The 26,221-nt window shown below is 40.9% G+C and overlaps 1 protein-coding gene across 2 annotated transcripts in view; it reads left to right on the forward strand.

Moving 5' to 3' along the window:
• Positions 1–799: 799 nt before the first annotated feature.
• Positions 800–26,221, forward strand: part of tle2b (TLE family member 2, transcriptional corepressor b) — a 105,306-nt gene continuing 79,884 nt past the window's right edge. The window contains exons 1-3 of one of the 2 annotated variants that reach the window (XM_012877897.3): positions 800–1,682; positions 18,099–18,196; positions 19,161–19,224. In XM_012877897.3, the coding sequence (XP_012733351.1) occupies positions 1,659–1,682; positions 18,099–18,196; positions 19,161–19,224 (186 nt within the window). In that variant the 5' untranslated portion in view covers positions 800–1,658. Of the gene's footprint in view, positions 1,683–17,592; positions 17,610–18,098; positions 18,197–19,160; positions 19,225–26,221 lie in introns of those variants that run through there. The other variant, XM_036141256.1, reaches the window with a different exon arrangement.

Raw genomic sequence — 26,221 nt, forward strand, 5'->3', positions numbered from 1 at the left:
GTCCTTGAGGTCCTTTGTCCTGTAACTTTTAGATGTGTCCCTATTCCAACACACCTGAGCCAAATAATCGGGTCATTAGCAGGACTCTGGAGAACTTGACTGCATGCTGAGGAGCTTATTCAGCCATTTGATTCAGGTGTGTTGGACCAGGGACACGTTTAAAAAGTTACAGGAAACCGGACCTCAAGGACTGGAATTGAATATCCCTGATCTATCACATAAAATCCTTACAAAATACGATGGCGTTTGTGGTTCTGGCATGACAGAATGTGAAAAAGTTCAGCGGGTACGCACATTTCTGGAAGGCACTTTATAGCCACGGATGCATTGTTAGAGAGATCAATTCACCAGCAGTCTTTGTGCAACCTGAATGTGTTTAAACTGGATTACTCTGCAATTAGGCATGATTGGATTAGCATCCGATCATCTCACACGCATTTTCTTACAAGGTGTGAACTGACTAATAAACTTATCACTCTGACAGACTTCTGTGTGTGTGTGTGTGTGTATGTGTGTGTGCATCCTTAGTCTTCATGAATTTGCATATGCACGTCTGAGCATTTTTGTGTTTGTATCTCGATCCGTATCTGTTTGAGCCGGAGTCTTTGTGCTTGACTGATTGCTTTGTGTATCTGACCACAATTGAAAATGAATCCATCTCTTGCCTGCCTCTTTCTCTCTCTCTCTCTCTCTCCATCCGCTGTGTGTGTGTGTGTGTTTGACTGTGTGTCTCTATCTGCTCAGTCCACCTTAAGAGAAGCTTTAGCAGCCTGTCCTGTTTGTGTTGAAGCCAACAGGCACAATATATTACAGTCTAGGGCTTGCTGCTGAAAAGCCCGCTGGATCCTCCACTGACCTGCTGTTCTTTCCTGCTTTCCTCTTGCGTTTTTTTTTTTCCACATTTAGATTAAAAACAAAGCTCTCACTCTCTCCTCCCTACCCCAATCGTCCTCCTCTTCCTCCTCCTCCTCCTTCCTCCTCTCCTTATTTCTGCTGCAGCAGTCAAGGCTTTAGTGTGTCAGAGAGGCAGGGTGAAGAGGAGGAAAAAGAAGAGAAGGGGACTATTTGGTAGAGCTGAATGAGTGTTTATGTTTGTATGTTCCACTATTGGACTGCTGGGTGAAAGGGCGCAAGGACAAGACACAAGAAGAGTGGGAAGAGGAAGAGGAGAAGAAGTATAAGAGGGGAGCTTGTATGGACTGAATTCTCTGTGTCATGTCAGTACGTGTGGACCTGGACTGATCACCAGCTGAGGAGAAAAGGGGGACAGACACTGTAAGGCAGCCGAGGAGGAGGAGAGAAGGATAAACTGTGTCTTGGGTTTCACTAGGGAAAGGCGAAAGGAGGAAGGAGGAGGCAAAGTCTGGAGCTTTCGTCTTATTATGACCCTGTTGGATAAACGAGCCGACGGAGCGAGGGTTCTTCTGTTGTGTGTCAACAGGAATTTACGTTAGAAGATAAGGACAGAGAGCAACAAGGAGGAGAGGACCCAGCAAAGGAGCAGGGGCAGTACTCGCTGAGTGTCAGAGAGTCCGGGTTTGTGTGTGTCTGTGTGTGTGTGTGTGCGGCGGTGTAACCAGGTGGAGGGCAGAGGACTGGAGGGCCAGGGGAGTAACCTGGCCATCAAACGGACTGGAAGCCTCTCCTCTCCTGGGATCATGTACCCTCAGGGCAGGCATCCGGTAAGTTCCCCCTCACGTCTATCTCCTGTCTTCTCCACTTTTTGTGTGTGTGTTGCTCTCAACTCCAACCAGTGTGAGGCTTTTTATTTGTCACCTTTGCTTTATCACCATTGTCCCACTTGGGTTTTCATGCTTCCACCATAATATGACCTCGGACCTCCCTTCTTAAAACTTCCCCGCAGTGCGTTGTCATTTTCCCTCTGTTTGTTTCAGCCTGTCTCACTTGTTTAGTTAAATTGACTCTACTGTAACACAAGGAGAGAGAGAGAGAGGCATGGGGTGTTTGGGCTAAGAGTTTCCCCCATATAATACACACACTCACACTCGCACAACACCTCCCTCTCGGTCTGCTACAACCATGCCCCTTTCCAGATCTTGTTGATGATTGGCTGTATAGGTGGTACACAACTAAGTCTGCTCTTCTCAGGTTGCGTTTGTATATAGATCTGCTAATTATTGGGTGTTTTAAGGGTGTAGAAGTGTGCCCGTGAGCATGCATGTGAGAGCAGCTCTGGCTGCAGTGACGTGTACGTGCGCGTGTGTGTCCAAGCAAACACCACGACCATTTAATCAGTTGGTCAGTTTTGATTGATGTCCCCTTGTCTTTAGGGTTGCAAAATATTTCACAGTCATCCTAACGGCAATGTGTGCGATGTCACAATTGCAAAGGACCGCCCGGATATTCGGCAGGCTATTATGTTTCCCCAGACGTGCATTGACGCGCTTCGTGCCAATGTTATATTTGTTTGTTTGGATGGACTTTCACTGCCCTTAATCCCCAAAACCCTGATATAGATTTAAGTGGCCAAAATAGTTAATCTCAGGGAAAGTGGCGGGGGAAATGGTGAGAATGGAAAACAAAGACTGATGTGAGGACAGTGCTGTTTTATTTCCAAGCTGATATTATCCCAATATATGAAGAAGAAATCTTTGTCATTGCAGTTGTACATTCCAATGAAATGTGTATTCTGCATTTAATCCATCCCAAAGGGAGCGGTGGGCAGCTTTTACAACGCCAGGGGAGCAATCTGGTGCTAAAAGTCTCGCTCAGGGACCCACAGTGCCAGTCTGTGGGGATCAAACCGGGTACTGGCAGCCTTCTTAGAGCTCAAGCACACTGTCCTACCCACTAGTCCGCTGTGCCCTGAAAATATGTACAGCCTTAGATGCCTTTGTAGCATTTTGAGCATTCAGTGATTTGCTAAAAGAGCTGTTTCCTCATTTCAACTATTTCATCATGTAGTGGAAGGTAAACGATGGATGGTTTTCAGTTTTTAAACACATAAATATCTAAAAAGTGTTGCATACATCTGAATTCAGCCCCGCGGGTCAACACTCTGTAGGACCACCTTTATCTGCAGATACAGCTGAAAGTCATATGCGGTATGTCTCTATCAGCTTTTTGCATCTAGAGACTGGCTCAAGATCAAGTTCAGAGCTGGATGAGCTTGAATTGGATGAGCACACTATAGTATGTGAACATCAGTTTTCACATCTTGCCTTAGACTCTGTTAGTTTTAGGTTCCAACTTGGACTGGTTAGTCTAAAATATGAATATGCTATGATCTAAACCCTTCCATTGTAGCTCTGGATATAAGTTTAGGATCATTATTCTGCTGGAAGATGACCCTCACCCCATCTGAAGTCTTTTGCAGTCTTTGCTGCCCTGAAGAAGAGCGCTCTTACAGCGTGATGAGGCTTCCACTATGTTTTACAGTAGATGTGGTTTATTCAGGATGGCGTGCAATCTTCATTTTGTGTCACTATTTCCCATATAGGCCAGAAAAAATTATTTTGATCTCCCACATTATTGTACGATTGATGTCCTCTCTGCATAATTATTGGTAAACTGTGAACAGGACTTATTACAGCTTTATTTAAAAAAATATTCTAACCTATTTAAAAAATATCCTAACCTAATTATGCTTCAAAGATCTCACAATGTGATCTCTGAAGGGTCTGGTGTGTTCCTTAGTCTCCATGATGCATTTTGTTGCATTGGATTTTATTTAGGGGTATCAGAGTAAGGGGGTAGTATTGTTTCAGGACACCACATCCCCAGGGATACATCTTTAAAGTCCCTTCCCTTCTTCAGCTTGACCCTCAAGCAGTACAAATGGTTTAATGTTAGGAGAAATAAAGGTTAGAAAGGCTAAATGGCACTGAAGGATTAATTACAGCTTAGACTAAGTCTAGCTTGGCCAGTTGTTGCACAAAGGCCCTGATCTGGTTGCTTTGATCAGATTTGGTTGTCAGTCTCTCTGTATCTGCTACAAATGGGTCACCGGCCACTTTGCCTCACAGCCAGCCAGCCAAACAGCAAACCAATAAGCCAGCCAGCCAGCTATCACATAGAATTATGAATGACATTTTCACAAGAGGAAGGCATGAGGAATCAATTATATGTACAGAGAGAATGCTAATAAGCCAGCTGCTGGAAAAGATGCAAAGAAACAGGGAGGGGTGGAAAAACAAAGCAAGAAAGCGAAAGATGTGAGAGCCGAGTAAAAGAACCCCCCAAAAAATACAAGATGGAAAGAGCTCTTTTTAAAAGGGACTGCTGGAGGTGGAAAGTGAAATGAAAATGAATGAAGAAACTTGTGTGAGCATTCCTCTGTTCTCTCCTTTAGAGGGGATATCAGAGGGCTTCCTGCTGAGATGCTCTGCGTTTGTGATAAAGTTCAGCGCCAGACTGAGCCAACTCCAACAGATCGATAGCCCCCCATCTCTCTCTTTCTGTCTCTATTTTGTATTTCTTCATACGATTTTTTTTTTTGTCAACTCCTGCCTACTTTTTCTGCAGTTATCCTTGACCAGCAGAGCTTTGCTTCTTGTGCTGCTCTGTAATAGATGGATATAAAGATGCATAGAAAATCTTTAAAATAATATTATAACCCTAATCCCAACGCTATGTCTTTGTAGCTTTGTGCTTATTTGTACTGTCATTTCATGCGGTCTCTGTTCTTTTCAATTATTCCCTTAAACACTTAGACGGTTAGATGCCAACAGTGAACCTGACCTTCCAGGACTCCCTTAACGGCCACATTTTTGCCGTCTTTGTGCGTTCAAAGTATTTCTCTAATAGTGTGTTGGTTCATAAATTCAACCAAAAAGCAAAAGAGCAATTCTGCAACTCACTAAAACAAGTTCAGCCCTCATACTGCTGCTGCACATGCATCTACGGACACATTATAAGGCATTTATAATTCCCAGTATCTTTGAAAACACCCAGCTCTGATTTCTGTAAAACCATTGGTTATAGACACATATGACAACAGTTTCAGTTTAATTCATTGTTAATCTAAAATGCAACAAAAAAATTACAATTATTGTTTAACAATCGTCAGAAGCTGCGGGAATTATGGGATTCATACGAAAGCTCTCCTTAATGTAGTCTTGTCCATCAACACGGGGGGGAAATTTACATGAATGTAGCACTTAAAGGTATTTATTAGATTAAGAAACTTGAACTTAAAGTTCCTGTTCAGGAAAGAACAGCTGCTCTAAAGTGAGATAATGGTGCGTTCCTTTTGCCTCGGAGGTTGGAACTCATGATTACGTCGTCTCCATCTTTTCGGGTTCCAGTTTCCCTCCGTCGGACAGTAGGAAAACCCATGGACACTCGCCATGTTGTTAATACAACGACAATAACGCTGTTCTAGGCGGTATTTTGAGCAAATAAACAGAGCTGAAACATCTCGTTTGATGAAGACTGAAAGACAGCACCTGTATGACTGACTAAATGTTTCATAAATAATAGAGAGCGGCTACAAACTCAAATGTTACTCAATGTTGCTTCGAGTAGCAGACATCCTGAATGCTGATGTCGGGTACCAGCTGGCTGCACCCGCTTTCTGACTCGTAATGCTGACTTTAGGGTCCGTTCCAGTTAAATTTTCCGACCCGGAGGTCGAGAATGCCTACTAACGAGGAAAAATGGAACGCCCTATAATTCTTGGACAAACTTTAACTCTTTGTTGTCGAAAATATTGCGTAATTTCCACTGGTCGACAGACTCTGGTTGTATTGTGCATTTTACATTGTGAGACATTTCCTCATACTTCATCTTAGGGGGGACCCAAGGCTGTTGAAATGCTTAATTTCCTTTTAAAGTTAGATATAAATACAACAGGTCCATGTAGGAAAACATTAAAACGCAACAATAGTTCTCATTGAAGTGTGCTCTGTCCAATGGAATCCTGTCCAATTATTGATGGCATTTGACTTTGTCTAGAGAAATAGGGCATAAATAAGTTATTAGAGCCAGCAATGTGATGGTTAGCACTTTAATCTTGGCAACTCATTGCTGTATCTGGGAGTGGATGCCCTGTTATGTAGGGTTTCCTGCAATTTCTAGTTTTAGATTTGATAAACCTTTATCTGTAAAAACAGTTTTTGTCATTTTCTGAAAGTCTTTGCTTGTCTTTTGAATCCATTATCGTGCTTCTTCTCATCTTTTAAGCTGAACGTATCCTTACAATTCGCAGTCAGTGACTTGACTATTAAAACTGAAAGCCTGATGGGTGGTGTGCCTGCATGATTAGTTCTGTATGCGCTCCATATGGGAACATCAAGTCCAGATCACGACTGGTTGTCAGTAGGATAGGTAACGAACGCAGCTGCACAAAATATTCTGTCAAAACCTTTCTCACAAAGGCAATGTTTGCAATATCGCAATCGCAAAAAGATTGCTTCAATGCGGCGTTTAGTTGGCTATCAGTGTTCAAGTGTCATGCATTTACACTCTGCGTGCCAGTAATATGTTTGATCAGTTAAATGATTTTTAATTGCCCTTCGCTTGTTTACTTTTCGTGGCCGAGATTCTAAAGCTCATAGAAACCGGTGGAGAAAAAGTAGAAGAAAGAAATGAGTCAGTCTATCTATCTATCTATCTATCTATCTATCTATCTATCTATCTATCTATCTATCTATCTATCTATCTATCTATCTATCTATCTATCTATCTATCTATCTATCTATCTATCTATCTATCTATCTATCTATCTATCTATCTATCTATCTATCTATCTATCTATCTATCTATCTATCTATCTATCTATCTATCTATCTATCTATCTATCTATCTATCTATCTATCTATCTATCTATCTATCTATCTATCTATCTATCTATCTATCTATCTATCTATCTATCTATCTATCTATCTATCTATCTATCTATCTATCTATCTATCTATCTATCTATCTATCCATCCTCGCAGGCGCCTTATATATTGTGCCTTTTTTTTTTTTTTTTTTTGACAGTGAAAGATGTAAGTTTAGCCAAATTGTCAGCTAAGATGGCTTCAGATAGTCTAACAAAGGTTTTGCCAGGCTAAAAGAAAGATATATATATTTTTTTATTTTTATTTTTTACTTTGAAAATGCCTTGAATCAAAACCGTCACCTTATTGCCTGTCCTTAAATGTGAGTTTCTGACTGTTTGCAATGTGTTAACATTAAACTGGTCTGGTTCTAGATGGTCCAAAGGACCTGATCAGCGTTATTTTAAAGCTACAAGCGTTAGTCCGTATGACCCGCTCAAATGGGCATCCAAGGGATGGCTTTTATTTAAAAGAGACGCAAGTTTATCTTCCCTTTCTAGAGTGAAAGAGTTAAAACCGAGTGAGGCGAGCCGTGCTGTAATTGGTTTCCCTGGATCTTTTGTGGTGAATGTTATCGAAACGTTGCATTTTAGGGAGGAGAGCAGTGAGAGGCGTGTTTTTGTTTAATTTTTCTGTGAGTTCTCTTCTCATATCTCTGCCCTCTTAGTGCTTTGTGATAATATAAATGTTTAAATGTGCTTAGATCGGTGTAAATACTCATTGGGAAGTTCACTTTGGTTTTATATGGACACTTTCTCTGGGAAGTGTAAAGTGCCACAGTCACTGTGTTACTGTATGCATCTCTCATCATGTGAATATCATTGTGCAGTATATGTCAGTATTCAATATCTGACTCAAAAAAGTAAAAAAATTTGTGTTGCCATTTACCTTTTGTGCAAACTGTTGAAAACAGGAGCAGAAATGAAGATTTGATGGAGCTCGTTCTGGTACAGTTGTAGCCCCTGACTTGCAGGATCTTTAGCTGTTCTAAAAGGACTTCTCAAAGCTCCTATTATTGGCGTTCTTTTCGTCATCCTCAGTCACAGGACTATAGCGTGGTGCAGGTCTTTACTACTTTGGCTGTATTTCCAGGCTAGTCGTGTTGGTGCCGGATAAATGTGCACCTGTCAGACACTCCTCCTTCAGGGATGTTGTGATGGATGAGAAACTGAAACATGTAAAAATGTCAGACTTTTGCACATGTTTGATTACGCACCTACATGCCTTTAGAGCGGTGTGTGGGTGCATGCAGCTGTTCAAGTTTTGTGTGTGTGTGTGTGTGTAACTGAGAGTGGAAGGTGAACGGAAAGCAGCGGTGATTTGTGTGCGCTCCGTGTGCCAACCACAACAATAAATAATGTCCTAATGTCCTGGTTTGACCTCAACTGTTGCTGCGAATGTACAAGCTTTGGATTAGTCTCCACACGCCTGTGAGAGCTCTGTGTGTGTGTGTGTGTGTGTGTGTGTGTGTGTGTGTGTGTGTGTGTGTGTGTGTGTGTGTGAGTGCTTTTGACTCTACTGACAATGCATATTTTAAAATCAGTATTTGTAATTAACAGCATAAAAAAGCAAACAAGCTGCTGAATGCATCTTTCTTTTGATCCACTTTCAATTTCAGATTTTATCTGACAAGTCTTGAAATGTTTGGCTGTAGGTTGGCATGTATTTATCTTTACAGCAAAGTTAAAAAAAATAAATAAGCAGTCTCTCTAGGAAGATGAAATTCATATCTTTGCCTTCTAATTTGCATCCCTTGGAAACGTTTGACATTTTGTAATGTTATAAAAACTAGGTTTTATGGTTTCATGTTATTGGGATTTTATGCAAGCACAAAGTGAAGCAGAAGTAGAATGTATGGGTTTCAGATTTTTTTACATATAAAACCTGATGATGCGTTTTTGCTAAGCCACTCTGTGTCAACCTTATTGCAGAAACACGTCTTTTAGAGTGTGGATAACAGCAGCTCTGCACATTTAGAGACTGAACGTTTTACCCTCATTGTTCTGTGTAAAATAACTCAGATTAGACGGAGAGCATCTATGAGTCAAAATGTCCCACAGGAAGTCAACTGGAGTTTGGTCTGGACTTTAACGTGGCCTTTATAATATACTTTGCTCTGAAACCAATCCACGGTGTCCCTCACTGTATGTTTAGCAAACCTATGCACCCATCCATCCATCCATCCATCCATTTTCCAAACCGCTTAATCCCTCATGGGGTCGCGGGGGTTGCTGGTGCCTATCTCCAGTAACCTATGCACCAGTTTCCGCTTTTCTGCAGCTTTTCACAGGTTTTCTTTCTGGGTTGCCCTGCATCTTGCTTCATCCATATTTAAATCAACTCTGACCAGCTGTCCTGTACATGCTCAAGAAAAACTGTCCCCACAGAATGATGCTGCCAGCCCCATGTGTCATGATGTGGATGGTGTGTCATGATGTGCAGTGGTAATATTCTAATACACACACTGCGTTTAACATTTAGGCCTTGAGGTCCAGTTTAGGTCTTATCTAATCAGAGCACCTTCTTCCACATGTTTGCTGCATCGACCGAGGCAAAATGCAAACAGCTCTTTCTCACAACACCGGCTTTCTTCTTGCCTCTCCATCGTAGCTACTTTTACGAATAACTGCCGTGAAAGAAAATGATTGACTGCCCTTACATTTAAGATGATAAGGATGGTAATTGACGATGCTTTGAAGCACCACAAAATAAAAGAAAAAAACAATAAAAGCCACGCCTTCCCAAATATCCTATAGGTTTCACTTTTATTTTTTGAGTATTATTTAACTAAAATAACTTAATGTAAAAAGGGAAAGCAAGTTGATATTGTGGACAATGAGAGCATATGGGGATCAAATTCACAAAATAGTTTAGGCCTAAAACTGAAGCTAAGCATCAGAAGCATTTCTTGCTTATAATAATATGCATTCGGTGAAAGGTTGCATTTTCTTGTTGCAGAAATAGTATTTAACAGTTTTTTTTATACCGAGTTAAGCTACTTCTTGCCTACAGAAGTGTTTAATTTTTGGGACAAGCCAATTAAAAATGTCCTTTTTTTTCCAAACGTACCTTGCTTGACTCCTTCTCCCTAAAGCTGCGGCAAGCAGTTTTTTTCCCCACCAGCGTTTAAGGCCGTAATGAAAGCCATGTGCTGTAAACAGCACAGCGCCTTGCTGTCACCTCCCAGAGATGACATTCTCCCCTCCTTCCCGTTGTCCTTGTCTTGTTTACATTTAATTTCACGGTGCTTTTCAAAGGCGGCCCTTTTTTTTTTTTTTTTTTTTTTCGGAGAGGCAAAAAGCCAAGGAACAACAATGCGGCCGCTGTGAGAGAGCCCACTGAACGGGCCAGAAGTCACACAAACAACCAAGAACTTCTGATCAGATATCAGTGGCTGCTCGTTGTAAGCCCTCTCTCTGATTAAAAACAGGCCGTTTATTATCCGCAAATCCTGTTTTCTATTGTCCTTTCTCTTGTCGTGAAAAAAAAAAGGAATGATCAGAGCGGGGCTTGGATGGAGTTCAGACTCTCAGTTGTTCCCTGATATGTTCTCCACCACTTTGCTTGCGGCCCGAGCTGCAATGTAGCCGTCTCTCTCTCTCTGTGACGGACTGACGGCTGACTAGGTGACCGGTAGATTGACTGCATTAACTAATGGCTGCCTTCGTCTGCTGCCATGCAGTTGCCCTTTGTCAGCACAATGAGAGAGCCGCAAACTGTAAACAGGTTTTGTTTGCTTGGAGTGTGACGGGACTCCATTTTTTTTCTTTTCTTATCCAGGCAGTTGAACAGTTTGTGAAATTGCAGGGAAAGCATGCGTGCAGCATTTTTGGCTTCAAGAAAAGTTGGCCGGTGACTTGGATTCCCATTTGTCCCTTCTGCCTTTCTTCTGTCTATCGGAGTCTAAATCAATGAGCTGTTGCTTAAATTTGTTGCGGCACACACACACACACACACACACACACACACACACACACACACACACACACACTAAGAGACATGTGCTCAAGGGGCACTGACACTCTTCGTCTTCGCTTGGCCTTTTTTTTCATGTCTTTTTTCCTCTAAATATTTCACCACGTAATTATTATTTCATACGCTGAACCCAAATGCGTCTTGGCTTGTTTCGGAGAGGAGAGCAAGGAGAGTATGAGGGAGAAGTGTGAAAGCTTAGAGAAAAAAAGCAGCAAGGTAGAGCTGCTACAGAGAGGGCAGGGGGAGCAGTGGTGGTGGGGGGGGGGGGTTGTGGGTGTTTTGCTTGAGTGAATACATCCATGCGCAGACATGTCATCTTATATCGTGTGAATGCTGATGTGTTGGTAGAAAGCGTGCCAGGGGCTAACCAGATTGACAGAGATGACAAACCCACCGAAGGAATCGTGTTTTTTTTCCCAATAACTCCCAGATGTGCATCTGTTTCCCAGTTGCAGCCTCATTTCTGGAGCCACCGTAGGTCTTTCAAACGCTGTCAGCTGCTAAAGAAGAAGTACTTCCATTGGAATGTAAGACACAAGTACAAATAGAAACAAAAGGCTGAGGCGTGACTGGAAATAATTGTGGCAATCAGCAGAGACTGTGTTAAACGTCTTTGACTTAAGAGAGTTTTTTTTTAATTACTTATTTTGGGTGATAATCTTCAAGTCTTTGAGGTGAGAAGTCCTTCTTGCCATTCCTCTAATCGTTAGCTTCTTTCACCGTTTCTCTTAACAAACTCAAAGCGGGACTCTGGTCTAACCGGTCCTAAACAATAATATTTAATCCAGTGAGAAGAAAGTGGCGGATACAGTTAAAATATTGTGTTTAACCTAAATCTGCCAGAGGTTTGAACACTTCTGTGCTCAGATGATTATTTTGCAGACTTCGTCAGAGAAGGGCGAGCTCTGCACCATCAAAGGCTTTAGCTCTGCGCCAGCTTTTCAATATTTGAACTGGAATATTTACTGTCAACAAACTTCATTCATAAATGCTGTTTTACTTGACTTCCATTATCCAGCTCTATTTAATAATGTAACACCATCATGGAACGGTGCTGCTCTCTAATTCATAATACCTGTTAAATGGGTCTTGCCAGCATGCATTAGTATGCACTTGGAAATCTGACATTTACCTCATTTAACAATCTAGCCTGCAAAAAAATGCTAATAAATGTAAAACATCCTAAATATAGATGAACCTGCAGCGTCGCTTTTTCACTAAAGATAAAAGGATGTTATGCAAATTGTAATCATGGATATTTTCTAGTTTAACTCTAATTTTACCAGAGGTGTGGACTTTGGTTTGATAACTTGACTCGAGTCGCATATTTGATGATCTTAGACTGACTTGGTTATATTAGAATCAAGTCTGATGTTTTTATTGCTTGTGTCATTTAAATACTTTTTTATAATTTTTTTTTGCGTAAAGTGCTTCAGGTATAGCTCATCATGGATTGCTGTTGACTTGAGATTTAAACCATAGGGCCTAGACTCGACTTAAAACTTGACTATAATGAAGAACTGATATTTACTTGTGACTTGGGATGTAATGACTTGGACCTGCTTCTAAATTTTATGACATATCTTACTCTGTAACCAACAGTCAAAGTTACTTTTATTTTCCATTATGCCGCTGCATGTCACTAGTCGCTGGCAGCCCTGGTGCAGATACTCTCAGTGGCCATTTTATTAGATACATCTGTTCATATTGGTTGGCTAAACAGCGAAGCAGCCAATAACATGGAAGAAACGTATTTTCTTTTAAGCATTTTGACACACCGAAGCCAGCTTCCTGAAATTAAAACCAGAACGGGGAACAGGGTGGATTTTAAGTGACTCTGAATGTGGGATAGACTGGGTATTTTAGAAACCGATTATCACACACAATCTTCTCTTGGCTTTGCTTAGAAGGGTCCGGAAAAAATGGAAACGTGTACAGTTAGCTGTGGCTGTGTGGAGAAAAATCCTCGGTGATGTCAGAGAATAACTGGGAGTCCAGTTCGAGAGGATAGAAAAGCAACAGAAGCTGAACAGTACAACCAAAGTATAGTAAATACGATGCACAACATGTCAAACCTTGAAACAGATTACAGCGGGAGAAGACCACACCGGAACAACAAAACAAAAGTCAGGGTAATATTCACACAGGATTAGACATTAGCAGATAGGACATTCACATGCAAGGGTCAGAATTTGGAGTAAAAAAGATGAAAGCATGGGTCCATCCTGCTCTGCATCAGCTGTTTAGACTGGTAGTGCTGATTAAATGCGATGGGGTGCATATTTAGAACACGATTGCCCCCCTAGTTCTAATTTTGCCTCGTTTAAATGCCACAGCCTTTCTGAGTATTGTTGCTGACCATCTCCATCCCTTTTCTGGCCCCTTTCAGCAGTTCAGACGATGTTGAAAACATGTTTCTTGAACGTCGCTACACTCCAGTAACCTTCACGGTCACCAGATCTGAACCCGGCTGAGCAGGTTTGGGATGTGGGGGAACGGACGCTTCTCATCATGGTAGCGCAGGGCAGAATTCATGATGCTGTCATGTCAAAATGGACCAAAATCTCTGAGGAAATGTTACGACATAATGTTAAACTTCTCTAAAATCGTCCTGGGGACACCGGAGGTGTCCAAACAAAGTAGCCAATCAGTGCAGATGCAACACAGGAACATTTAGCAGAAAATCAATCTTTTTGGAGTGTACTGACATCCTTACAGCAGCCTTAACCAACAGACAAGCTATCTGCCTCGGTACAGGAGAGATGAAACGCCCAACCCAACAACTGTTTGTTGTACATATGGCATTTTTTAGTAATGCCTCCGTCTCAATAAACACTTCACATCTTCATACCTACGCACACACAGCTCTTGTGTCCTAAAGCACGATGTTGCACGTACTTGAGTAGGTGCCCTTGATTATTTAAATAGCCGAGTTGGATATCAACTTTCGATACAAATCTTTTTATCCTGGAAGACGGAGCTCAGGATATATATATATATTTCTTTCTGCCTGAGAACTGTCCTCATTTTTTTTTTCTGGGATTTTTCATTTCCTCTTTGCGCTCCCACAGCCTTATTGCTCCGGGGTTGATGGAACTCATTCAGAAAGCTGCAACTGGTAAATTGAAAGTGAGACCTTTTTTTTTTTTTTGGAGGTTTTTTTTTTTTTTTTGTCCAGTGGATGAAGAGAATTAAAACTGCTCTCATCGACGTACCGGGCGAGCTGCCGTGTTGACACCAATGGTTGCAAAATCTCTTGTAAAATCCCGATCTGTGACTATGGGGCTTTGTTTCATGACTTAGTGCTGCTGATGTAACCTCCCAGCAGCGCTCTGCTCGTGTGCGTTGGTGAGTGCGTGGCGGCAGATGGTGGGAGCGGTATTACCACAGGCCGATGGACAGTGCACAGGGCGAGCAGGCTGTGTTGACTACAGCAAAGACACTCTCTGTCTGTTTCTCTGCCGCTCTCTCCATCCCCTCGCCCTCTTCCTTCTGTGTCAGCTGAATGAATGGCTGGCTGTCTCTCTCAGTCAGCAGCCGCACTACTCTTTCATCATCTGTCCTTCTGCTTGTGCATTCATTCCTCTGAAAGAATGTCAGACTGGTCCATCACTCCCTACATCCATCCCTCCATCTGTCAGATGGGTATCCATCTCTTCTCTGACTTTTCCTCGCTTTCAGTTTATCCCTGTACCCCCCCCACCCCCCAGCCCTCTGAGGGGTTTGTGTGTTTTCTGTGTGCTTAAAGTGTGAATGTGCATGTGCAGCGATGCGTGTTTGTTTGTTGATGTGTTTTCCAATGTTCTTATGACCGTGTGTGTGTGTTTATGTGTGCCAGATCAGTATCTATCCCCTCATCCCTCCCTCCGCCCCTTCCTGACTGAGCCTGTGTGTGTGTGTGGTGTGAATCAAGGTCAGTGGGGATCTGCTGGCAGACGCCAACCCTCCAAACCCACCGCGCCCCGCCCCTCTGTCCCACACACACACTTTACACAAACACACACAGACAGCGTTTGTGTGCATTGTGTCCATCCAGCCATCTAGACGTCCCCGCTTTCCTGCCTCAGCTCAGTTTAGCTCGGGCTCAGCTCGGCTCTGCGGATTAATTACTGGGGGAACCCACTGCGTCTCTGACCTCCGCAATCGGACTAATTGAAACCTAATTGAATTGTGCTTGTCTCAACTAATGAAGCCCCACCACTGAAAGCGCCAATCTTTTAGCCTTCGCTGCGAGCCAATAACCACCCAGCTGCGGCGTACAGATGGCATTGTCCGGCTCAGTTTGGGCAGAGCTGGATTATGAAATCACGGTGGAAGTTGCCTTGATTCGGGTTTATCCACCAAGTAAACGAGACATCACTGACAATTAGCTGGGTTGGATTTCTTTCGCTTTCTCAGGTTACTGGAAACGTTTGTCAATTGAGGCAAAATAAACTTGGTGCTTGGGTCAGTTGGTCACCAGGGGAAACTTGTTCAGTCTGGTTCCGGCTCTGATGCTCAGGGTTTGGCCAGACGCTCTTCTGTTTAAACGTTGCGTTGTAAAACCATCCTGCCTTGTGTCATATGGCATCATGATCGTGATCTGTGGGGGTTCCCATGGAATTTAGTCCACCAGATGACTTTACTCACTTAAGCCTCTTTATCTTTGGTCAATCCTCAAGCCTCCCCTCACCTTCAGTGAAAAAACACACGGCTATTATTCATCCCTGGTACAAAATAATCTACACTTGCTGTAAGTGCTAAACTAAGCGCTTGTAACCCTATCTGTCTAAAAGCAAAACAAACACTTTTACAATTAAATTAACATGTTTTGAGATATTTCTTATTATTTTATGGGTGAGAAATAGTTTTTCCCAAAGGGTCTCATGAGTATCTACGGTTGTTTTTGTAGGCTTGATCATTAGCTGAACTTAATTATTCCCCAAGTATATTTAATACTTAACTAGCTGAAGGTAAAAGTTGTCATTGGTCAATGCAACGATTCATTCTGACAACTGAAATTTTACATTATCTTCTTGTAAATCATTGTTTTAAAAAAAAAAAAACACTCATCAAAAACAGAAAGCTGTTCGTGTTCTTATATTTCATCATATGCTTATTCTGATAATGTTAATTATCAATTAATTGAGCTGGAAAAAAGAGAAAACACTTAGTTCTCCACAAAGAAAGCTGCTCTACCTTTGACCTCAGTAGATAAACATGAATAAGTAGTGCTGCACAATATTAGGAAATGTGACTACATTATTATTGCTTCTAGTGCTTTCTGTGACCTGTAGCATCTTGGGCACTGCAGGTGTAATTATCTACTACAAGTAGTCTCTAACAGCTGGAATAATTGGCATGCAAAGTGTATATTAATGAAAGTTTGAAGTATCCAAATGGTGTCTTACAAATAGCCTCATACAGTCCTATGGTTGTGTGATCGTATTGCATAACGCTACGCTGTGCAGCCCTTACTTATACTTATCTGGCTCAATCTTTAGATGCTGTCAGAATCAGCTTTATTTGCCAGCTATGTGGATACATATAAGGAATTTGACTCACTGGTGCACCCAGAACCACCTGGAGCTTAACGCGCTCAAAACTGTGGGATAAGCTGACACTGGTGCACAGAGGAGGATGCTGATGCATCTTCCAAAAGCGAGAAGTAAAATGAATTTTGTTTAAAACTGAAGGCAAAGCTTAATATTTAGCTTTATTTTCACCACACACTGCTGGAGATTATCTAAAATAAAAAATAAAAAAACTATTTCTGTTATTTAACCCTGGCCACTAGGTGGCAGCAAGCTGCTTCCAATATAATCCTTTGTGCGCGGTGAATATTAATCAGCAGGCAGTGGTGGTGTACGCAAGCCACCTCGGCTATGTGTTGGTTCGGGTCAAATTTACGACAGGTTGACAGCATATGCATGTTTTAAAAATTGGATTTTTTCTACTGACCATTGTGAATTATAGGGCAAGTTCAAAAGTTCAAAACTTTACTGAATCATTTTTCATTTCTCAATATTCCTACCATTTCAAACCACATCGTCAAGGTGTAATGGGGGTTAAAAGTGAGAGATCAATACACCAAGGTATTTACACCCGTGATCCACTGCTAAATAAAAGCAATTTGATCATTTTATTAGAACGTTTGTGTAAATGGTGTGAAACTATTGCTGCAATGGGTCTCTATTAACACTTATCTAACAATCTAAGCTTGTCCCCTGAAGACGCTCCAGCTGGTGTGTTGATGCATAATACAATGCAGATAAAACTCAATCTCATTCTCTGGAGATGGGGGTAAACGTGGTTGTATTCTAATTTACAATAAAATATTACTATGTCGGTTTTCACATAAAGTCATATTCATTAGAAAATGTGATCCACCGTAGCTGGTGTTCGGACTGCAGTAGTTCGCAGTACGGCTCATTATAACTGTCCAACCACTTAACAGCTTCACTTGCATTTTGAAAAGACGTGCATAAACACATTAACCAAGCTTTAAGAGGCTGTGACAGGGATGCAGAGACTGAATGCATAAAATTTGTTGAGACATCTCGAAAGGTAATCTTATAAATCTCATGGGGCGGTAAAATTAACTGATCTGAAAAGGAAGGAAGAGGGGGGAAAAAACAACAACACAGGACCACCTCCTCTGAGAACCACCTATTCTGCATACTCCAGCTCCAGCGAAGAAAACAAGCGCAGCATCAAAAGCATCAGCAGCGCGCGTGATTCTAAAACGTCATGGAGACTATAGAGGAGGCGGGCTGCTGTCAGCAGCGCTTTAGACAGACATGGATTGCGGGTGGTGGCGGACCTCCTGGGAGTTGCTTGTTTTGTCGGGTCTTCTTTAGCTTTTAGCAGGTGAGAGATGGTGCCGCGATTGTCTTGAGTTATTCATTTGATGCTCCCCCCCCCCCCCTCTTCTCAGCTCCTCGTTGGCTTGAATACATTAGCAGCATGGCAGAGTAGAGGGGATGCTAATGTAGAAGCGAGGGAGCAGAGGAGGACAGGAAGAGAGGATGGAGGGAGTAGAGGGAAGGAGTCAGTCATTAGGGGAGGAGGAGGAGAGAGAGGCAGAGGACAAGGCTTTATGATGTGTGGGAAGAGGAAGTGACCTTCCCTCACTTTCATCTTGGCTCTTTTCTCTTCTTGCCACACAAACACACACTTCACCCATCGACGTAACATGAAGTGTGTCACAATCTCCCTGCAAACAGCCCTACACACACACACACACACACACACACACACACACACACACACACACACACACACACACACACACACACATACACACACACACTCTCTCTGTATGTGTTTTTCATCCATTCTTTCTTTTCCCCTGCGCAGGTCCCCTTGCAGCCTGGCCAGTCTTTCAAGTTCACAGTCCTGGAAACTTTGGACCGAATCAAGGAGGAATTCCAGTTCCTCCAGGCTCAATATCACAGGTACACTCACACGCTAAATGCAAACATCAACACACACTCAATGGGTTTCTGGTCTAAAGCCAATGCGATGCAGATCCTGCTCAGTCTTATTCTTGATAGTTGAAGACTATATCTTAATCAAATATCGTCAAAGGAAGAAGAATTCTGTCCCCTTCATAAAGTGTTAATATGATTCATTCCTGCATGCCTGTCTTTCATGGCATCTTTACCTGAAACTTTAAATAGGTGTTGTGTAGCTAAGCTAAGCAAACAGAACGGATCAGTCAAAGTACAATGGGCCCTTTGGGAGAGAGGATCGCATCCATTGCTTCTATTTTACAAGGATGTGTATGAACTAAGATGTGAAAAGTACTCTGTAAACTTTTTTATCAGAAATGTAAAACTAAGCAATACTTTAATGTATATTAGGTGTGCATTAACAGTACATTGGGATACAAATAACTTTAAATGGGTTTGCGTTGCATTGGCTTCTGTCTTTTATCAAAGTACAGAACTGTATGCTGAATTTAAATTTGTTTTTAAACATACAAAACTGATTCATGTCTTGAAAACTGCCTGGACCCAATGAGCTCTGTGACAACTAGGGAGTAGAGGAGCTGTTCTTTAATTTAGTTTTGACATGCAGTGTGTTTGAAACATCTGAAAGTAAAGCAGGTAATTGCTCTGCAGCCACGGTGGTGGGTTGATTACCTAGCAGTGTACACATGATACAGAATTACACAACATCCCACAGATTAATGCAGAAGTGCCGAGGAGAAACCCAGATGACAGTTTCTGTTATGAAGGTTATTTATTTTATTGTTGTCCTCAGACTCTATCCAAGCTCAACGTCTGTATCAACAAGTAATTATTTGATAACCTTAAGGAAAGGGTACATAGTAGAAACTCCTTTAGGACTCCTTTATGATCTATAGTACAAGAAGGAAAGACCCAGTGTAACGTGGATGTGTTGGTGCTTGTGCAGCCTGAAGCTGGAATGTGAGAAGCTGGCCAGCGAGAAGACGGAGATGCAGAGACACTACATCATGGTGAGTCCTGTCTCAGTTTTAGAGGACTTTGTTGAATTTGTTTATCGGAGAAGAATCTGAATTCTTCTGTCAGAATTATAGACTAAACTTTTTTTTTTAACCAGCAAGGCTGATGTTTTGGTGAAGGCTGTGTTTTTCTTTGTCAAATAGAAGCTGATTTGACTTTTCAATTTGACACTGCATTATCTTGGTATGTAGGTAAAAGGCAATACAGATTTTCTAGACTTATGAGAAGTAGAAAATCTACTTGATCTGATACCTGGATCGGATATCGGATTATTGATACCGATCCACTCATTCCTTTTTTTTAATTAACATCATACACAGCAATACAGTTACAGCGATCTAGTCATTTCTCTTCTATGTTTGCGATGGCGGAGCACGCACGGCAGCTAGCGATGCGCAATAACAGAGCAACATGGAGCAAGAGCCGGACCGAGCCAAGTCTGCTATTTGGAAACATTTCAAACTTCATACACCAACAAGTCCGACTGCAACATGCAGCATCTGCAATGCATAAGTTGCGAGGGGGGTGATAAGGTTGGTAAATTCAAAACTACAGACTTAAATAAGCATCTCCAAAAGCACCATGCTAAAGAACATGCAGAACTTTTTTAACAATGTTTATTTCAAGCATGATAACTTCACTCACATGGCAAGGTACACAGTAGAATTGGATCAGTATCAGATTGGACCGTAAATAATTTGATCGGCGCATTTCTGAGAAGTTAACATTTGACAATGATACATGAAACATACAGTGAGTTTGACAGCAGTATGAAGGTATCCACTGTAATACCCTGGCTGTAGTTTATCTTAGGTAAAAGAACTGAAGTTATACTGAAAAGGCTGTAAAATAGAAAAGTACCAAAATAATGAGGAAGACATCCAAGCAACTTGAAAGCTTTTACAAAAAATTGATACATAACTATTCAGAAACAGAAAATGTTTTTACTGGTTGAATGTTATTGAACTGGCAAACTGAAGTGCAATTTAAATTAAAGATGAACCGTCACTAGACTTAAAAAGGGGGGGAAAGAAAACGTGTTGTAAAGAGAAGTTGTTGCACTGAACTAGGAGAATAATGTAGATCCAGGAAACATTTAAAGGCAAAGAAGAGCACGCTAGACGGCTTTCAATAAATAACTGGAAGTCTGATTATTTTACGTCTCTACCATTTCAGATTTCATAGTTATTTTATATATATATATATCTTAATCAAATATCGTCAAATATATATATATATATATATATATATATATATATATATATATATATATATATATATATATATATATATATATATATATATATATATATACTTTATTTGTGTTTCTTTTTAGTAGGTTGTACAAAGCTGTTCGATTCACTATTTATGTTGTGTTTTTGATGCAGAGCAAAAAATAAAATGAAGCATACTCCAAACTTTCCCCCCCCAAGGTTGTAGCTGTGAAGGTGTTATGCTCCCACTACTTACATTACTCTAATAGTTCTCATCACTTTCTGCTTCTCATCGCACTCATTCCTCCTTCAAACCGTCTATATGCGCGTTTCAATCTGGGTCTCAGGCTCTTGTTCTTCTCTCCTGCTCTAACAACCTGAGCTCCCTGCGTCGGTTCGTCTAAGCGACTAAAGGGCTCGCTTCCGTCATAAGCCTTCGTCTGTGGTACAAAACCCACAGCGAGCCAGCCAGAATACGATATGCACCATCTGCTAAGCTGCTCGCATTTCATAAACCTGGGAGAGCGGGCGGGATCAGGGCTGTAAGCTAGATAGACACACAGATGGATGGACAGAAAGAGGGAGACACAGACAGGCACATAGATAGGAGAGTGCGAGGGGGAAAAAAGCAAGCAGACAGGAAAACGGTCCCGCTGAGGAGCAGGGGATCAAATCATAAAATACACACATGCACCGAAAAACACAGCACACCCATCCATGTGTGTACTTCTAAACAGAACATTGTTTTAATGCAAACAAGCCCCATCCCTGTATTTTTCTCAATAGGGCAAAAGTCCAGGTTATTTTCCAACAAATGGGTTCCTGCTGCTTTCTGCTACTTAACATATTATAGAATGTAATGAGCACTTTATAGGACTTTATATATTTAAATACCCGTTCTTGGCTGCATCCATTTATTCTCTTTCACATATAAACAAGTGTAACTGTGCCAACGCTCTTCATCTCGCTGTCTACCTGGCGTTAATCATTGCTGCAGACCGTAAGGATTTTTTTTGTCAGTTCAGCCAAAAACACACTTTTTGTAATATTTCACCTGTCTGACTTCCTGCTGGTGAAGCATTAGCTTTGCTCTGCTAAACTTGATTGTGTACACAGATTTTGTATATAATCGGGTGCGAGTGTGCTAAAATCCTTTCAGTGATGTAAAACATTACAATAGCCCAGTGATTACAATCAGTGCTAACTGAGCACTCAAAGTAAAAACTGCAAGACTGTGAAAAAAAAAAAAACATCTTTAGTGTTCTTGGCAATTCATTGATTTTTATATTAAATTTGTTGGAGTAGCTTTAAATGTTCAGCGAGGAAAGTGTGGTGCAAAGAAAATATCTGTGCATCCTGCTTTGGCTCAACTCATCATTTTCTTTCGTTTCTGAAGTCAAGATGTTGCACAACCAACAGCAGAACTCAATTTGCACTTCAAGACACTTAGGGAGGGCAACGGCGTGGCAACTGTGACTGGTTTTTGTAAAGCTGTGTTTGGAAAGGGCCTGGACTTACCTTTAGAAAAATAATTGTTGGTCTGTTTTTTAAGGTCGGGCTTGGCTTTGGCAAAGCATCAGGCCTTGGTTTGATTCAAGCATAGTCAAGTAATTTGTTGATAGCATGTGTGTGTGTGTATATATATATATATATATATATATATATATATATATATATATATATATATTCCAACCTATTTTTTGTCAAGATATGCTTTTATAATTTAGTTCTACTAACACTTAGATTGGTTCACACAGTCTAGATCTGGATTTATTCAAATCCTTAAACGAAGAGCTGAGTCATTTAAGATTAAGGGGTTTGCCATTACCGAGTCCCAGCCTGGTAGCTTATGGTTTCAATTCTGTTTTTGTTAAAAGCGACAGACATATCAGCTATATTAAAACTGAATTCATAGATATATCAGATTCAACACATACAGCCGGAGTTAAAGTGCGAAGTTTTCACATTAAAGCGTTTATTATAATGCTAGACTAATGTTGGCTTGTTTGTCCAGTGTTTTGATACCACTTGTTGATAACTCGGTTCATAACAGATTTTATAGTGGTTCTTGTTTATCTATTTAAACAAATGTACATAAAAACTTAGTTCTTTGGATTGAAAATCCTAAAATATATTCACCAGGGCCTCAGCTGCACTCTGCGTAGCTCCCCCCTACATCAAGGGCGGGTCACATTGCAAAGCCAGAACAAAATATTCTCCATGGTTTCTTATACTTTGTTCCAGGCCATGCTGAAAGCAATAAGTGGTGATTTTTAAATATTGGCTGTGGGAAAACTTTGGCCGCACAGCTGCCATGAAACCACATACATGCATCAGAAGCTGCCTTTAGTCTGGGACTCTAATACTTAGAGACTCTTGTTTGGGAACCCCCAAGTTTGGTGAAATACATTTACAGTTACAATCAAAATTATTCTTGGCCCTAGCAGTTATAAGTATAAAGTATTTTTTAACATAAAGATGTGTCAGCTGTCACCAAAGATAGATGGTCAAAATGGAAGTGGGAATTTACAAATGAATTTGCCTTGCCTTGAAAAGAGCTGATCAGTAATTACAAGAAGTGTCTGATTGCTGTAATGTCAAAAAAGTTCTTTGCTATTTATTATGGTAGGAGGGTTTAAAAATGGTTTGATGGTTTACTTTTTTATTAGAATATAAATAAAAGCAAATAAATTATTGGTTTCGAAAACATTGTTTTGTTGTCTTTTCAGAGATACTTGTCTTATTGCCTATTAATTAAACTTATTGGTTGAATGACAATTATTTTATATTCAAATCTGCGAAGGATATGAATACTTTGGGGCTTAACTTTATTCCAGAGTGCAATATATCCTTTATTTAGCACCATGGTGCAGTTGGGTAGAATACTGGCAGGCATTTAAGGCAAGTTTTCACAAAAGCAGAAAAGAGTTCAAAGTAATTAGAGCAGAAATGTAATGCCCATTTGCCTATCTGACAACTTTAAAATAAATCACAATCTAATTCCCTATTCCTTTTTATTATTTTCTCCTATAATTTACCACAGATTTAGTAGTCGAAGCAGAAAAAAATATGCTCAGGACCGATTTTCGGAAACGTTGTCTTCCCTCGTCTCCTGCGCTTTAGCTACCGTTTCACCGAATGACAGTGTGGAAGAAATGTTCATGACAAACATCCACCTTCTATACTGTAAATCTCCTCCACCTATAATTATACAATCCAAAAAGTTTCAGATTTCTCTGTTTTTTTTTTTTTTTTTTTTTTTTACATCGTCATGGGTGTCTGCAGTCTTCAAGTCAAACTGTTTATGATAATATATCAAAGGTCTTGTCCGATGCGACCGCAGCTCTGCTGGTAAATGCTGCATCTTTAGGTTCATTGCAGGGTTGTAAAAGTTCCCCATGGCAGGAGGTCATGGAGCTGCAGATGCTGATGACATATTCATGTAGGTTAGCATGGTAGACGTTTAGAACCCCAGGCTGTATTATTTGAACAAGGGCTCACTGTGGTGCACTGGATGGTTAACACAGTGCTCTGCTACTTCATAGGCATGGCTGGGAAATGAGAGGGAGGGAAAGAAAATGAGAGAGAGAAGAGGAGCTCAAAGGGAAAGATAGCTGCAGAGGAAAAAAAAAAAACGGCTCAGAGTGTCAGACAGAAAAAAAGGGAGCTTCTGAGGGACAGAGGGAAGGGTACAAAGGAAAGCAGAGATAAAGAGAATGATAAAAAGGAATGAGGAGACTGATTGAGACGACTAAGATATACACAGGGAAGAAATGAGATTGAAAAATGCAGCGAAGGAATGAGGGGGAGAAAAAAAATAGACACCAGGCGACAGAGAGAGGAGATGGAGGGAGGAATAAAAGGATTCAGCAGAGGGATGAAATGGAGAGAATGCAACGCGGAGAGCAGGAGAAAGAGATAGCAGTGTGTTAGTGTGGGGGTGCGTGAACTAAAAGAGAGAAAGAGAGAGGGTGCATGCACAGACACGTAAATAATGTGAAGCAACAACGGACTCGCTGCGCCCACAGAGGAGATAACCCAGAAGGCTATATTTAGCTCGTTAGGCCTGTCATCCACTGAGGCCTGTTTCCACAGGCTGGGGGTCTGCTCACCACGCTGCACTGCTCCTGCTTTTACCATTCATCACTGCTAAGCTCCTCAATATACGGGGCTGGAACGTGCAGACATGAGTTCATATGGTTATGTGCAGCTGGTGCATACGGCTGATTTTATGTAGGCCTAACTAGCTAACTCCCAGGACGATATGAGCATTAATAAAAATATATTTTGCATATAAAGTGGCCGACCATGATGAGATGTTTGTATACAGCAGCAGAGTTCAAAGAGTAAGTTTCCCACCTTAATACAGTTGGTGCTGTTAATTTCAGCCCTAGCCATGTTAGGTTCATGTCATGGTGCTGTCTTAATATTTCCACCTGATTTCTAAAAAACCTCTTTCCTCTTGTAACTTTTATAAAATAAAAAATAACTGCAGCATTGATATTCGTCACAAACAAAACAGTGTTTTGAACTAATTTTATTACCCCAAACATGTAAACATGTTCTTTCAAGGAAGCAAACGCGTGGCAGCAGCACCGGCTTGCATTAGCAAGCCAGGCATGGAGCTGTAGTCTGTTCAGAACCGGCTCTATTAAGCAAACGTTTAATTACTGGGTTTCCAAAGCCGCAAAGAACATAATTGCATCGCTAAACAGATGAAATCCAGAAATTGTATCGTTAAAAGTTTTAAAGAACATATGTCTTAACAATGATTATTTTTTGCTGGATCTCAGTGCTTCTTTTTACACTAATTGTCATGAAATGCTGATTAATAGACTGAAAAGGTGGATGCGATTGTCAGGTACCATTATAAACTGGCACAGAGCTCATTTGACCAATCAGGACTTGCGTCACTTGATAATTGTCAATCTGATCAACCTCAAATCGCAGTCTGAGTATCTAAATGCTCCCCCTATCTCAGATTGTGGAGTATTACAACTTATTCCTATATTGTATCAGCTGATGACACAGCTTTGTATCTCTGGGTCACCACTTGACTTTACTTTCTTACAGCAACCAAAACAGCGTGTCCTTAATACCAATGAGCTGGTGGGTCAACACTTAATCCAACTTAAAGCAGATAAAACAGGAGTTTTAAGGAAGCAAAAACATATGGCAGCGTGGCGGCAGCACAAACCTGTCATGAAGTTATAGTCTCTTCAAAATCGGTTCTGTTAAGCAAAAGTTTAATTACTGGTTTTCCAAAGCCATAAAGCACATAATTGCATCACTAAAACATCTCTTCCCATCAATGTTTGATGTTCCCACAGTTTCTTTTCCTCCCGTCCTTCTGTAGAAAACTGCAGTGCTTGGGGAATTTTTGTCTACATAACCCTCAGAGTTAATCTCATTATTCCTGCAAATTATTGTCTTCATTTAACCAGTCTAGTTTATAAATGCTGTTTCAAACTATTTTGTATTTCTTAGCTTCATAAAGTTGACCAGCATTTCCGCCTGCTGATCAGTGTTTGCAACGGGAGTCAGATCTACCATTTAAAGTAGAATTTTCCAAACACAAGCTGGGACATTAAAGTCCTGAAAGCGTTTTTAAATTAATCTGCAGTCAGCGTTTATAAATGCAGTTGCGAAAAGTAGGTGTGTGTGCAGCTGCAGTAAATAATTTCACTATTTAACTGGCAATAAAAAAAAACCTAACAAAGTCAAGATGACAATAAGCTTGTGTTATCATGCTCATTTTATGTTAGTGAAAGTTGCT

Source organism: Fundulus heteroclitus, chromosome 9 (assembly GCF_011125445.2).
Source record: "Fundulus heteroclitus isolate FHET01 chromosome 9, MU-UCD_Fhet_4.1, whole genome shotgun sequence".
Taxonomy (NCBI): domain Eukaryota; kingdom Metazoa; phylum Chordata; class Actinopteri; order Cyprinodontiformes; family Fundulidae; genus Fundulus; species Fundulus heteroclitus.